Source organism: Geotrypetes seraphini, chromosome 10 (genome assembly GCF_902459505.1).
Source record: "Geotrypetes seraphini chromosome 10, aGeoSer1.1, whole genome shotgun sequence".
Lineage (NCBI taxonomy): Eukaryota > Metazoa > Chordata > Amphibia > Gymnophiona > Dermophiidae > Geotrypetes > Geotrypetes seraphini.
Genome location: NC_047093.1, coordinates 140,660,088 through 140,676,598, shown reverse-complemented (window position 1 = coordinate 140,676,598; position 16,511 = coordinate 140,660,088). Strand labels below are relative to the sequence as shown.

General features: G+C 45.8%; 1 protein-coding gene across 1 annotated transcript; it reads left to right on the top strand.

Annotated features, from left to right (window-relative positions):
• The first annotated feature begins 281 nt into the window (after window positions 1-281).
• CACNG6 (calcium voltage-gated channel auxiliary subunit gamma 6) lies at window positions 282-15,094 on the top strand. Its single transcript, XM_033961970.1, has 4 exons — window positions 282-870; window positions 9,122-9,196; window positions 10,909-11,046; window positions 13,450-15,094. The coding sequence occupies exons 1-4, from the start codon at window positions 558-560 to the stop codon at window positions 13,674-13,676; spliced, it is 753 nt and encodes a 250-aa protein (XP_033817861.1). The 5' UTR covers window positions 282-557; the 3' UTR covers window positions 13,677-15,094.
• The last annotated feature ends 1,417 nt before the right edge of the window (window positions 15,095-16,511 follow it).

Here is a 16,511-nt window from a genome sequence, read left to right as displayed (position 1 = left end):
GCCACCACACCAAAGTAGCACCGGGGGGGGGGGGGGGGGGGAGGGCACGGGAGGAGACAGAAATTTATTCTTCCCTGCCCCCCCCCCCCATTTCCCTCTTGCTTCCTTCCAGTACTTCTACCATCCCCTTTGCAGGGTAGCAGAGCGCCTTTAAGGCAGACTTTTAAAATAACCCTATCACCATGGAGATGTGTGAGTACTGGGAACAGGTGCATGGGTTTAATTCCAGGCCGTGCGTGTGTGTGTGTGTGTGTTTGTACATCCATGAGAGGCAGACACTTATGGCAAAGCATTCCTTCATATTGCTGTCGTGTGTGAGCAAGCGAGCGAGCGTCTCTCTCATCAAAACTTACAGGCAAGGGGGTCCATTGGGCCCATGTACCGTAGGCATAGACAGATCAAAAGAAGCAGTGGAGGGGGAAGGGGTGCCACGGGAGGACGCAGAGGGATTTTCAGCTTTGCTGTCTCGTTCTTTCGGGGAGGGGACATAGTTTAAGAAGTCTGTCCCCTAGCTTGAAGGTTTCAGCTTCTCGACACCAAATCCTCCAAAACAAACGATGTGGCCCAATTTTTTCCTGCAAGAGGAGGAGGCTCGTATGAGGGCAGGGAGAGGGCAGCGGGACAAAGGTCTCACTGATGCCCAGGAGGGAAAAATCAAGCTGGCTTTCTTCGTGGCCATTGTGGGGGTGACTCTGACCGTGCTGGCTGTGGGCACCGAGTTCTGGGTCGAGTTGAACGCCTACAAACAGAATCACAGCTTGACCTGCGAGGCAGCCCACTTTGGCCTCTGGAAGTACTGCCACAAGAAAGTGTGGACGGAGAACGTGGACGAAGATCGAGAGACCTGTGGCCCTGCCGAACTCCCTGGAGGTAGGAAAGGTTTCCATTTTATCCCATCTCACTCCTGTAACCCCCTCCCCCACCCTTGCCTCTCCCTCAGAAGAGCTCCCCTTTCTGTTGGTGCCCTTCAAAACAAGACCAGTCAATTTCATCATCCCCCGCCACGTGCCACTAAATGCCAGACACATGAACTAAGTCTTAAGCCCCCAATTACTGACCCCCAGTTCCAACTGTGGCTCTTCACCGACTAGAGCTTCTCCATCTTCCCTAGACCCTTTCCCAGTAAGGATGAGTGCAAGCAATGATGTAACATATCACAAGACCACATTGGGTCCCCCTTTCTTCGGAGCTCGTATCTCAGGTGGAGCAAGCAGAAGTAGAGGACAACGTAGAGAAACGCATGTATAAAATCTTCATGGTGATGTGGGTCCTCCAGAGCCAGAGGTTGTCTTGCAATGGTCCACTCTTGGGTGCCTTCCATATTCTTGGAGGGCACTCTTGGGGAGGGTGATGGGATTACCCTCCCACTATCTTTCCCTCCCACTGGTAGTATTGCTGCTTCACACCAGTTTAACTGAGCAGTGATTCAATCCTGGCTATGACTCGCCATCCCCACTGCATGCTAGGTCTTGTAGTTCAACACAAGTTCAACTCCCTGTGTACAACAGAACACTATCAGTGACTGACTTAGCGCTTTCCGTCAACAATTCTATTCACTGGCAGCCCATTACCAACTCTTCCCTCTGCCCTGGGCATTTGTGTGGTAGATGAAGTAAGGCCGGCCAGCCACCCACTGATGGGACTTCAACTTTCAACACCAAGTCTAAAATCTGCATCTTGGGATGCGCAAGTAGGGGGTAGGGGAAAACTGAACAAAGTGTGAAGCCTCCAATGCATGTTATGGTTGTAACAGTCTACCTCTCTACACAGGAGATCAATCATTAAATCAGTGTAAGTTTTCATTATTCTAAAGGGCCATGAGAGGGATATGGGTCATCAATAGCAATGGTTTCCACCATCCAGGTCAGCCTTGTACTTGGGGTTGGAACTAAGCTGCCAGTTGGGTTTTCACGATAAGGGTGTATGTACTTAGTTTCCATCATATACAAGTCTGTCTTATTTATATTCTGACAAAGCAACAGGCCAGATGGTCCCCAAGAAATTACCAATCTATGGAATGGATAGAGTTGGTTTCCCCAGGTCAAATCTAGTCTGGGATTTGCTAGTCTACAAGGGATTTCATGCCTCTGATGCTCTGGAATCTCTGCCCTTCACCTCTTACCCAGTCTCAAACAAACACAGGAAGCCTTAGCATGGGAATAGAGAAGGAGAGATAACATGGCCTCAAGGATGACTTTACCCCCTCCCCCCACACAATATTAAGGTGAGGACTGGTGCAAAGCTGTTAGGCAGAGCCTCTTCCTCCCCTCGCCCTTCCCCAGCATCTCACTGCTCCTTCTCTTTTCCACCCTCCACTTTCCTGCAGCTTTCTATCCCCCACCCCCATAGACCAGCAATCTCCTCCTTTCTTTTCTCCATTCCCTTTCAGCCATCCAGCATTTCATATCCCTTTTACCTGGTGGTCCAGCATCTCTCCTTTCTCCTTCCCCTTGTCCCCGCAGCTGTGCAGAACAGCCAGAGCTCAGGTAGGCAGGTTGGCAGCCAACAGCGAAGAAACACATGACCTCAGTACCTCTGCATACAGAAGGCTGCTCATCCCTAGTCACTCCATAACAGGAAACCTGTATCAGAGCATGCAGGGAAATGGAAGGCCCTCAGTTGTTCTGCCTGCTGTTAATTGGAAGGAGGAACGCCTAGGTTGCCCACTGCTGTTTGCTGCCCCCTGAATCTCAATACTCCACATAACAACCTAATTCACCTAGTAGACATGTCGGTCCTGTGGTCTACTAGCCCCAACTCTGACAGGGGCCAGAGGGAAACATATGAAAAGTGTCTGTCCCTACTAAACCATCATATCAGTCCTGGAGTGACACGATCTTACTGTTGACTGAGCCCAATATGACCTCCAGATATACTATCTGAATCCTGCAATTTCCTGTTCCAGTGAGTTTCCCCCGCCCCCTACCTCCATCCCAGGGAACAACTGCATTCGACGATGAACTTTCTCCTTTCACTTCTCTTAAGCCTCTCCCAGCACCACGCTGGAGACACAGTGAACCTCCACATCTCTATCCAGTCCCCCCACCTCACTAGGCTGCCCCCAGGCAGACTGTGTTGGAAGTTCAAAATGGCCACTCCCAGCCATGTGGAAGCTGATGACATCAACATGGCCTCTCCACCCTCTGTCATTGATATGGTGCTTTTGGAGGCATGAAACAGCTGTTCCCAGCAGTGCTTAGGATGTGTTTAGCAGGGCCCAGCAGCTTGTGCTCCTCATCATCCCTCCTACACCTGAATATTTTTGTGTCCTTCTGGGATGAGGGGAAGGTCTGGACCATAACAAGGGCTGAAGACCTACTCAGGGAAAGAGCCAGGATCCAGTTCTCCACCTAACCTACATGTTGCACGGCTGGGATAACATGTGACGTGGTTGGACTGTTGCTGTCTGAGGGGCGATACTTTTCTCCATCCCACTTTTGCGTCCAGCAAAGGGCCGAGTCAGCTAGATGGAATGCAGACACAGATGAGTCGCCCGCGAGACATTAACGAGCATTGCCACCGTAGTAGTCGGGCCAGTGGATGGACACAGAATCAGCGCCTTGCCGCAGACTGCAATGCCCCAGTTGCCAAAGATTGATGGCGGTATTCAAAATTAAAATCCAGAGGTCTCTTTGCTGAAAGAAGAGAATTCATAAGGGTCATTTTTTTTTATCAGGAAGGCACCTCATTAAGCAATATTTTACAAAGACACAGAAGCACTGCTGGGCATTCATAAACTACTTCACAGTGAAAGGTCACTTGGACACACAAAGTCAGAGGCATGAAGAAAGTACAAGTTTTATTCACAGCATGTATGCTGGACCCCTGAGTTCCAAGCTGGCTCAGAAGTGCCGAAACCAGGAAGTTACAGAGATATTTATTCATTTTTTCTGGCTATACAACTGAATTCTAGAAAAAGCTTTTCACGTGTTACTTTTCTTAACACTCATTGGTTCTAAGCTCACACTAGCAGGTCACTAGCAGGACACTTATCTAACTCTTACAGTTAAATATACAGAAGGGCAGGGTACATCATGGCTCAAACTCTTATCTATTCAGCTTACAATGTGGTAAGGTAGGGACATACATTTTAGGCAGATGCAGTCAATAGATTAAACACTGTTTTCAGCTATGTAGGCCAGAGCAATATTTTAAACAACAGTTAACCATTTCATGACCCTACAACAGGTACCTGGATTATTTAAGTACACCTGTAAATTCACTTCTTTTTATCATCAAGGTGCATACTGGCGAACTCCACCCACATTTTTCAGGCCCCTAAATATGACCACTAGCAAAGTACAAGACCATTTATGCATGAAAATGACCTGCCACAAACTGAAGCTGGGAGAGTGAAGGACCAGAGAGGAGAGCAAAAGGCCAGCACTTCTTATGTCTCATACGATGCAGTAGCATACCCAGAGGGTCAATTTTGGGCGGGCCTGGGCCCAAAGTAGGTGGGCATGAAGTTTTCTCTCTGCTCACACCCTCTACCCATGATCTGACATCTCACCCTCCCCTTGCTCACTGGCAATATAACATCTCTTCTGATTTCCAACCCCTCCCCCTTGTACCTTTTAAAAACTTCACTTTGAGAGGTCTCCAACAGTGAACAGAGACTCACCAACACTCCCCCGGATTCTACATAGGTCACCATAATTTGAGCGCCAAAGTTTGAGCGCACAGGGAGATGCGCTCACAAAGTAATTAACAAGGAGCTATCAATTAACAATTGGATTTAATTGGCAACAACTTGCACTGGCGTACTTGTGTCTGCCCTAGCCACTATTCTAGCACACAACTCAAAAGGGGTGTGGCCATGGGAGGGGCATGGACAGATCAGGGGATGGTCCTAGAAGTTAGGCATAAAGCTATGGAATATTTTCATCTGTCCATAGCACTCCCAAAAATTAATCGCAAGCATTTATGCCTAGGGTTACCAGATGTCAGGGAAATCCCAGACATGTCCTCTTTTTAGAGGACTGTCCAGGTGTGCAGATGGATTTCCAAAACCCGGCAGTTGGTCTGGGTTTTGGTAAGCCTTAAGCGCAGCAGGGCTGCGTCGGCACGAAGATGTCACACTCATGCAGAAGAAGAGGTGAGGCAGGCAGGGCTGGGAGCGGAACAGGGCAGGGCCACAAGTCCTTTTTTTTTTTTTAAGGAGAAAATCTGGTAACACTACTTGCTGGAGAAGTGTGGCAAGGTGGTTAGAATTACAGTCTCAGCCCCTTGAAGTCATGGGTTCCAACCCTGTGCTGCTCCTTGCAACCCTGGGCAAGTCACTTAATCCCCCACTGCCCCAGGTACATTAGACAGCTTGTGAGCCCACCGGGACAGATAGGGAAAATGCTTGAATACCTAATTTGTAACCTGTTCTGAGCTATTTTGGGAAGACAGGCTACATATATTGAATAAATAAGTTTTTAAAAGGGACATAGGAACCAACTTTTTAAAATGACTGCGGGTGTTAAACCCAATGGAAATGCCCCTCCCAGGACACAATCAAGGCGTTTGCTCAAGCACCCACAGTCAGCTCCTATGCATGGGGTAGGGGTGGGCGGTGGAGGGAGGTGAGATGCCAGATCAGCAGCAGGGGAAGGGAAGGAGAGATATCAGGAGTCCTCAGCCGGTGGAGCTTGGGGATCCCTGCCAGTCACAGCAAGGATGCGCTGTGCAAGGTAGGCCTGAGCCCAACCGGGCCCACCCGTGGCTACGGCACAGGTACGCCGTAATGCTGAATGCTTGCCATTTTAAGGTTTGCCACTGAAGTGGTTCCCAGTTCTAATTAGGCATTAGAATGTGTCATATTATGAGTTTATTGTATATAGATGTGGCCTATTGTAGCCACTACTAGCTTGTCAAATTTCAATGTTTTAGGCCTGGATGCAACCCACTGCTCCCTTTCCTGGACCAGGGATGTTGGGGTCTACAAAACCTCTGGCTCTGAACACATCCTGGGGCTATGTGCACTCCGCCTTTCCCAGCCTACAAATTTATCGCAGAGAGGTTAGGGGTGGGCTAACTAGGCTTGGACCCCAATATCGCCTCCAGCCCCTAATTTCCCAAAGACAGAACCAAAATCCAGCAACAAAGGGGCTTTGCCTCACACTGTCACAGCAACCTGAGGATAAAGCCAGGAGAGGTGATGGGAGAAAATAATCCCTGAAACCAGTGTGCCCTACCCAGAGGGGGAGCATAGGGGCTGGTGGCATTCATTTCTGCAGGCCAAGCTGCCTCACCTCATGATGGTACATTGGCATTTCATGACAATCTGGATATCCCACTAGGCCCGGTGCTTTCCCTCTACATGTCTCATGATCACAGGGAGTGGTAAAGCCCCTGGCCTCTTCTTTCCATGTCTCCAGCTTTGACTTTTGTTTCAGAAAAATGCCTCCGAGAGACCTTAGTAACTGATCTCTGATTTTTATTACAAAGGATGGGGTTGAGGGGACAAACATCCCTAGCTCCTAATTCTTGCCACAAATTGTTCCAAATAGAATTTCATACCTTCAGGGTGATAAACAACATGGAATACAGTTGTTGTTTTTTTTTTTACAAGTTTAACTGGATGTATTTTAACGCACGTTTCTTTTTCATCTGAAAGTGTGATTACAAGGTGACGGGAGGCATTCTCTGCTCCTGTAGATGGACTCAAGATGGTTTGGGGAGGGGGGTTCATAGATCCCACAATTCCCACTGGCAATGCCCTGCTTTCAATGTAAGATTGAGAATTCAAACAGATTCACTCCATGGGAGGCAGTATGGTGCACCTCTGGTGGAGGAGGCTGGGATTATTAGGCCTTCAAAAAATATTTGGAATAAAAGTGAAACACCTTTTAGTATACTGTCCACATGTTTAATAAAAAAGATAATTCCCTCCTGAGTGCTCTTTTTCAGCTGTATGTGCTGTATTCATGCTTTATTTGTATCAGTACGAGGCCTGCATGGGGCTCTGATGGAGATCTGTACTTTAGCTGTCTGTGCTGTATTCCTGTTCGATATTTAGAAGTGATGCCTCCATGGGGTTTAGATGAAGAACTGCTCCTCAGCTATCTCTGCTGTATTCATGCTTTACGAGTATCAATGTCACATCTTCATGAAGCTTTCACTCACGCTTTACCGGGGTCATTTAAAAAAAAAACATTTTCTGCATGTAAAGTTTTTTCACCCTAGGTCAACTGAGGAAGGCAGAGTCTGAGCCAGTCCTGGATTTGCCCAAGCGAATACCTGGTGCTTTAAAATGAGATTTGTCAGGATCTGAGGTGGTGCTGATAATTCTTCATTATATATAAACGCACCAGGCCCAAACAAATAGAAATAGGTACTGGCAACAAATACAGAACTCCAGTCTGATCCAATAAATCCCCATCTCTCCTAATTAATGTAGATCCTGGGCTTTACTCCTTTGTTCTTATCATGTTTCCCCCAGTGATGGATCCCAAATACAAGCGAGCTACGCTTTTTAGATGCACTTGGCAGTGTGGGTGAATGGGATGGGGCGCTCATCACACAAGGCATAAGAAGACCACCCTGTCCAGTCCCTAGTTAGGCAGGGGTATTCTGGACTGAGGCTGCTGACCAAAGGGTTTATGATATACTGTAGGGATGGAACACAGCGAACACACACAGGATACGAGTCGGGAAGGAGGCGTTGCCAGTGGCTAGCTCTGAACCCCTTTTATTATGCTTCTATGCTATTGACATCATAGTAACTACCTCGATTACATGTCTAATGATTGGTGGAAACAAAGTCACTTGCATTTACATCGTATCACCCTCAACTCTGCACATAGGCAATGCCTGATTAACACGTTGACAGACAAACCCTGAGTCTCTGCACTTATCCAAGGCTGATGTCCTTTCCAAATAAGGGCTAGTTAAATTAAGATAAGGGTTAATTTGTGACAGGTAAAGGGGAGAGAGTGAATGATTCAGCATTTCTTTCACAGGGACCAGGAAATCAGTGTGTTGATCTCGCCCTGTTTCAGAATGGCGTCCTCAGCGTCCCCACAATATACCAAAAGGAGTGGGGGTAAAAGCCCCTAAAAAATCACCCTTGGTATGTGGGATGCAAACCGAAGTTGTGATTCCAAGGTGGCAGTGTTCAGATAATTTGGGATGCTGCTGTCTCTTCACCCACCCCTGCACACCTGGTTATCCACAAGGGATGATCCACTTTAAAAATGGAGGGGGAAAAAAAAAGATATTTCTAAGCTAATGACCCACTCTCGAGCCCCCCTCCCACCAAACACATGAATACACTTTGGAATTATATAAAGTAAGGGGGTGGGGAATCTCTCCAGTGCCATTCTTGATGCCGAAATCACAAATACCGGTTTGGCAGCCAGAGCTCTAAGTGTGTCTGCGTCTCTGTACTACAAGGGTGGCCATCTTGCAGGGAAGGAGCTGGAGGACTGGCAGGGCTGTGTGTGGCTATAACAGACTTTAAAACGTAACCCTCCATTAACAGACATGGGTATACTGTCTGCTCCTCCCAGCCGGGTAGCCAGATTATGCTAGAAACAGTGACCCAGGCCCGACCAGGACTTTTACCTACATATACAGGATCCTTCCCAGGCCTAAAGATACAGCAACCCAGACCCCACCCTCTCACCCTTCCCAGGCCTCTTACCCTACAGACAGGGCAACCCAGACCCCACCCTTTCACCCTTCCCAGGCCTCTTACCCTACAGACAGGGCAACCCAGACCCCACCCTCTCACCCTTCCCAGGCCTCTTATCTTACAGATACAGCCTAGCCCTCACCCTTCCCAAGCCTCTTACCCTGGAGATACAATGATCCCAATCTTTTCTCTGCATCCTTTTTAGTTGACATCCAGCATTTGGTTAGGGCTGTTCTATCATTCTAATCCAATAAGTAAATATGAGCCATCTTAATTATGTCTTTTCCCATCCACAACCGCCCCAAAACCTAAAGGAGACATTTATGTTGGTTTTAGAAATTCCCGGCACTCTGCAGGGCGTGTTGCAAAGAAGAATGTCCATTGAAAACAAATACCTACACTGACCAGTGCATCTGCAAAGGAAAACAAATGAAAAAATTGCTTTCCATGCACACCCCTGCATGGAACCAAACTAATTCCTTGTGCTTTTTCTTTCAGAAGCCAACTGCTCCTACTTTAAATTCTTTACGACTGGCGAGAGCGCACAGATCTTCCAGCGGACCACGCACAAAGGTAGAAATCAGACAGGAGTATCCAGACCCTACAGATTGATGGTACACTGCCTCCCCTCTGGCATCTCTAGCCCCAAATGCAAGCGGGGCACAATGGCCCAGAGAAGGAGATAGGTAGCAAACGGCTGGCGAAGTGAGTTTCAGCAGCTATTTCTCTAGACACGCAGAGGTTGAAAATGATAAAAGGGATGGGACGACACCCCTATGAGGAGAGGCTAAAGCAGCTAGGGCTCTTCAGCTTGGAGAAGAGACGGCTCAGGAGTGATATACCTATAAAATACTGAGTGGAGTGGAAAGGGTAGATGTGAATCGCTTGTTCACTCTTTCCATAAATACCAGGTCTAGGGGACAAGCGATGAAGCTACTAAGTAGTGGATTTAAAATAAGCCAGAGAAAATATTTCTTCCCACAACTTGTAATTAAACACTGGAATGCGTTTCAGAGAATGTAGAGAAATCAGTTAGTTTAGCGGGGTTTAAAAAAGGTTTGGATAAATTGCTAAAACGGAGGTCCATAGGTAGGGCTATCCGACATCCGGATCTACTCGAACATGTCCTTTTTTTAGAGGGCATGTCCGGGCGTTCGGACGGCTTTCCAAAACCCGGCACTTTGTCCAGGTTTTGAAAAGCTTCCTCTTTGGGACCGCGTCAGCAGGACATCCGTGCATGCGCCGATGCAGCGCATTTGACATCATCGCATTGCATCTGAGCATGCACGGATGCCCTCCCGACTGAAGAGAACAGGTTGAGGGGGGTGAGGCTGGGGGCAGGGCTAGGGCGTGACATGGGCGGAATGCGGCGGGGCTATGGATCTGGATTTTATTTAACTAAAATCTGGTAACCCTACCATAGGCCATTATTGAAAAGGCATGGGGAAATCCATTGCTTATTCCTAGGATAAGTAGCATAAAATCTGTTTATTTCTTGGGATTTATCTAGGTATTTGGGACCTGGGTTGGCCACTGTTGGAAACAGGATACTGGGCTTGATGGACCTACTGTCTGTCCCAGTAAGGCAGCTCTTATGTTCTTATGTGAGCCAAGTATTGTGACATCACTAGTGAGGTTGGCTCTTAGGCATTGGTAGAATGAGGCATTATGACATCACAATCTCAGCTCTGGAATGTTGCTACTCATTGGGTTTCTGCCTGGTACTTGGGACCTGGGTTGGCCACTGTTGGAAACAGGATACTGGGCTTGATGGACTTTCGGTCTGTTCCAGTATGGCAGGTCTTATGTTCTTATGTAATTTCCCCTCTGAGTTATGAACAAGATGGCACCCATTTTCCCAGCACCCAACCTTGTGCATCCTGGGTAGGAGAACAGGTAGCAAGCCTTGATTTAGGAACAGAGTGCCCAGGTCCCAGGGCCGAAAGGAGCCTTCTCTGACTTACTTAAGAGATGTCCACTGGTAGTGCTCTACTGTTCTCTGTGCTGTTATAGCTTTTTGGATTTATGACGCTTTCATTATTTCTTCATATCTATTGTTTCATAAGCTACAAAAACAACCTTACGAAACAAAATTAAATAATGTGTTGTTGCAGATGGATGAGATAAAACCAAACAGGAAATATTACTACTGTCAGTCATGTTCAAATGGCATCATTTGTCCATACTCACCAACCCTAACACTCCTGGTAACTTTCGACCAGTTGGTTTTCTAGGATTCCCTGGATCATAAGCCTTTTTTTTTCTCTCTTTTTCCCTCTCTCCAGATCTGAGCATCGCAGCCGCTGTTCTCTCCCTTATCAGCCTTGTGTTAATGGTGTTGGGTTCTATATGTATCACCATGGCTCTCGGCAAAGGGGTGGCGTTCCTTCTCAAGCCCGCCTCTCTGTTTTTTATCCTTGCTGGTAAGGAAAATGAGTTTTCTAAAATGCAAAAAAAAGAACAAAAATTAAATTTCTAATAATGTTATTTCCCAGTGGGGTACAGTTTTGATTTAATGATAGCAATGAGTGGTGATGAAAAAGAATGAATGGCAATAACAACCTATGACAGCGATGAGTGGTGATGATAGAAGAGAGTGGTGATGACAACAACCAATGACAGCAAGTAATGACTGGTGATGAAAGCCAATGACAGAGATGAGAAGGGATGACAACCAATGACAGCAATGAGCTGTGATGACAGCCAATGACAGAAGTGAGTCGTGATGACAACCAATGAATGGGGATGACAACCAATTATAGCAAGCAATGAGTGGTGATGAAAGCCAATAACAGAGATGATAAGGAATGACAACCAATAACAGCAATGAGCTGTGATAACAGCCAATGACAGCAGTAAGTGAGGATGACAACCAATGACAGCAATGAGTAGTGATGACAGCCAATGACAGAAGTGAGTCGTGATGACAACCAATAAATGGGGATGACAACCGATGACAGCAAGCAATGAATGGTGATGAAAGCCAATGACAGAGATGAGAAGGGATGACAACCAATGACAGCAATGAGCTGTGATGACAGCCAATGACAGAAGTGAGTCATGATGACAACCAATGAATGGGGATGACAACCAATTATAGAAAGCAATGAGTGGTGATGAAAGCCAATGACAGAGATGATAAGGAATGACAACCAATAACAGCAATGAGCTGTGATAACAGCCAATGACAGCAGTGAGTGAGGATGACAACCAATGACAGAAGTGAGTCGTGATGACAACCAATAAATGGGGATGACAACCGATGTCAGCAAGCAATGAATGGTGATGAAAGCCAATGACAGAGATGAGAAGGGATGACAACCAATGACAGTAATGAGGTGTGATGACAGCCAATGACAGAAGTGAGTCATGATGACAACCAATGAATGGGGATGACAACCAATTATAGCAAGCAATGAGTGGTGATGAAAGCCAATGACAGAGATGATAAGGAATGACAACCAATAACAGCAATGAGCTGTGATGACAGCCGATGACAGCAGTGAGTGGGGATGACAACCAATGACAGCAATGAGCTGTGAAGACAGCCAATGACAGAAGTGAGTCATGATGACAACCAATGAATGGGGATGACAACCATGAGTAGTATGACAAGCAATGAGTGGGATGACAAGCAATGAGTGGTGATGAAAGCCAATGATAGAGATAATAAGGAATGACAACCAATAACAGCAATGAGCTGTGATGATAGCCAATGACAGCAGTGAGTGGGGATGACAACCAATGAGTGGGGATGACAACAAATGACTGCAATGAGCTGTGATGTCAGCCAATGACAGCAGTGAGTGGGGGATGACAACCAATGACAGCAATGAGTAGTGATGACAGCCAATGACAGAAGTGAGTCGTGATGACTACCAATAAATGGGGATGACAACCGATGACAGCAAGCAATGAGTGGTGATGAAAGCTAATGACAGAGATGAGAAGGGATGGCAACCAATGACAGCAATGAGCTGTGATGAAAGTCAATGACAGAAGTGAATGGTCAATGACAACCAGTGAATGAGGAGGACAGCCAATGAAAGCAGCAAGTGGTATGACAGCCAATGAATGGTAATAACAACCAATGAAATGGTGATAACAGTCAATGACAACATACAGTGGTGATGGCAGTGACAGCCAATGAGGGTCGATGATGGCCACTGATGCATGATGGCAACTGATGCATGATGACAAGTGAAAGCAATTAGGGATAACTATTGATAACAATAATATATTATTGAATGGTGGTTGATAGGGAATGATGCTAGCAGAAAAAATGTACGATCGATAATTATGGATTTTGAGAGATGGTAAATAATAACTAGGATGTGGATGAGACCAAGGATAGGTGATCTTGAAAGACGAATGATGATGTTGCAAGGGACATTAAGGAATATAGCTCTCTATCCTATTATATAATGTAATTCTTTACCTTAATCCTGTTGTTCCAGTAGGTCCTGTATGTTTTAATCTATGTTACCCTATTTTATTATGTACAAACTGCTCAGAAGACTGATAAGTTTATTAAACTTGAAACTTGAATTCTCCTTACTGGTAGATGAGAGGAACGATCTCCCACTGGAGGTGATAGAGACGAAGATTGAATCAGAATTCAAAAAAGCATGCAGCAAGCATGTAGGCTCTATAACAGAGAGCAAGAGATCGTAAAGATTAATAGCTGGTGTGGATGGGCAGATAACTGTATGGTCTTTATGTGCCACCATTTTTCTCTGTTTATGTGTTTCTATGATTAAATTTGGATACCTGATAAGTATCAATGAAGAATGGTGCAATTTATAACTGGATCTTGTCTTTCGCAGGTAGCATGGTTCTTATCTGCATGGCGGTTTTCCGAGGGGCTGTCAGGTGGCTGATAGACAGCGATCACTCCGTCCCGGTAGAATATGAATACTCCTGGTCCGTGGCCTGTGCTGCCGCCGCCGGAGGTATCCTCATCTTTGGAGGAGGGTGCTTTATCCTCTTGTCGCTCCCAGCTCTTCCCAAGAAACCCTGGGAATACTGCTTGAATAAAGGAACCAGTACTTAAGCAGGACCCGGGCATGGCAACTTTCTTCTAGCGGAGGTGTTCTCTTAGTCAAAATAAAAAGAGAAGGGCTCTTGCATCTTTGACACTCAACTCAGTGGACTTCCAATGGAAACAGTTTTTGCCGTAGGGAAGGGTGACTGATATTTTTATACACCAGGAGAAGACAGAGACAAACAACCCTAAAAAAAAGCAACAGAACCTAAGATAGGATGGAATCGTATTGATAACTTTTCAAATGGTTGGACCCAATATTTCAATTGTAAGTGTTTGGTTGGGCCCGGTTTTTTGCTTTTGATTTTGAGGTGTAGGGCATGAAAACAGGGTGGCGGAGAGGAAACATGAAAACATACCGGTGACACTTTTTCAAATATGACTTTAACATTATCTGACTTTTTTTTTTACACAAAGCAAGAAGGAGAAATAAACAAGCCCACAGGTATCCAACCTCTGTGTAAGATTTTGGTCTGATCATTATACTACCTGTAACCTTAGGTCACTTATAGAGCCGCAGTGCATGCTGAGTATTGTAGACCTCACCTGTTTCTTAATCAACAAAGCTCAATATAGAGTGTAATCGAAGGTTTAGAAACTCAGATCGTGGCCTGCTTGTCATGATGGCGATGACCATGTGACCATAGAACCAATCAGAAAAGATCTTCTTTAGAGAGCAAAAGTTGGAATGTAAGAGCCATAAGAACCTTAAAGAGCTTGACATTTCACACATGGCCACCTCAGGGGATGCCAAAACTGGCCAAGTCTCCTCTCTCCTACCAAATATGAAGGGCTGCCAAGGCCAATGACTCTGAATTTGAGTCTAGCAGCTGCATGACTGAATCGCCTCAGGAATATTCTACAGTGGCTCTCTTGAAATAAAGACCAAGGCTCTCTTGGATTCTAAAGGACTGGGGTAGGCCAACAGTGGGCTACTTTATTACCTATAAACTTGTAGATTAACTTGAAGGCAGATGAAAGGTTCAAGTTGAACTCTCTTCCCATGGTCAGACAAGTATTTGTTGCCAGAGAATGTGGTAATAGTGATTAGCATAGCAGGATTTAAAAAAAGGTTCGGACAATTTCCTGGAAGAAAACTTCATGAAGCATCATTAAGGTGGCCTGGGGAAAATCCACTGCTTATTCCTGGCATAAGCAGCATGAAATCTATTTTACTCTTCTGGGTTTCTGCCAGGTACTTGCGATCTGGATTGGCCACTGTTGGAAATAGGATACTGGGTTTGATGGACCTTCTGTCTGTCCCAGTACAGAATGCTTCTTACATATTTTTGTGGTTAATTCAGCTGTACACAGAGGGAAGCAAAATTTCTTCCAACGTATTGTAAAATATAAACCTGTAAATAGAAGTTTTAACTCAAGCCTAATAAAATTGAAATATATGTCAACAAAGATCTGATTGCACATGGATTTGGGATGCCACATTTTACTTGTCAAGGTCACAGATCCAAGGGTACCCCTTCCCTTCTCTGGTACAGCCTGTAACCCCTTACAAGCTGCTTTGGCAGAGGTATGTGTGAGAGTTTCAGTATGGAAATAACAGGGGGGGGGGATGGTTCGGGTCAGGAGTGAGGTGCACTGGTAAAGCTGTGTTTATATTCAGGAAAGGGGAGAGTGTGCCTCACCTCAGTCCTAGAAATAAGTTGGATGTGTTTGATCAAAAAAGGACCAGGTTGTCATGTATCGGCTAAAGGCATTGTTGAAGGACATCAATGGAACTTGCTCATATATAAAATGTTGGATGATGCCATTGAATTCTATGGGGGTGAATGATGTGAGGAAGAGATTTTTAAGAGGTGGATGGATGAGGTAGATGTGCCTTATTTAAGAGGGTGATCCATGTGTGTCTAAAGGCCACAGTCTATGAGGAAATGACCCTCTCGACACTACCCAAGTTGTCTGCAACTTCTCTTAGTGACCAAGGCTTCCAGAATAATTAAGAAGCAGGCACCCCTCCCTCTGGTGAGAAAGTAACTCTGGCATTTGCCAGTGAACATGGAGTTTATGCGACAAATTCAACTAGCTCAATTGTGCCCTAACGCAGCCATAGTAAAACACTGGCTGGCCACCGTTGGCGTGGGCTCAGCGTTGGGCAGGAAAATGAAGCCCGGAAGCAGGACCGGTGTCCTTACAAGCAGTAACATCCCTAACCACCCTCCGCTGGAAAAGGAGAACGAGCTCCTTGGTCAAGATAAGTAAAGGTTTCATATTTTTGCTGGAACCCATTTGTTTGTGGATGGGATAACATTTTTGACTTGAAGTTCTATTGAACTTGGAACTGAAATGTTTGGTTGAATGAGTTTTTTTTAAAATAAAAATTTGAAGTAAAGTATTATTTAAATCTGATCCAAAGCATTATTAAGGAGGATTTTATGCCAATGAGATTGTGTCCTGTTTAATCAGTTTGCAACAGGTTATTTTTCAGAGGCTTTTCCTCCTTTCAAAAAGTGCTTATATATTCAAGGGTCTACACTTTTGAGAACTCATTGCAATCATTTAATGAGGCAAACTGGTTGAGATTTGCCTTTCTGGTTAAGACACTATGATTTTCTAAGAGTAATTTTTTGGGTTTTTTTTTAAGTAACTCTCCCCAGTGCCTCACACAGACTATCAGCAGGAGAGCCAGGGATTAGGACTCATTATCCTCGCTCACATTTCATTCCTCTAGGCAAGGGAAACACAACCTCCCTCCCTCCCCCCTCCCCCCCCCCTGCCAACTCGATGGGAGCAGTAGGGTGCTTGGGTCTAAGAAGAGGTACTGTGTCTTGAGACACCGACACCTTGGCCTCTTTTCTCCCTTCAGTCCGGATGCAGCACATACCTGCA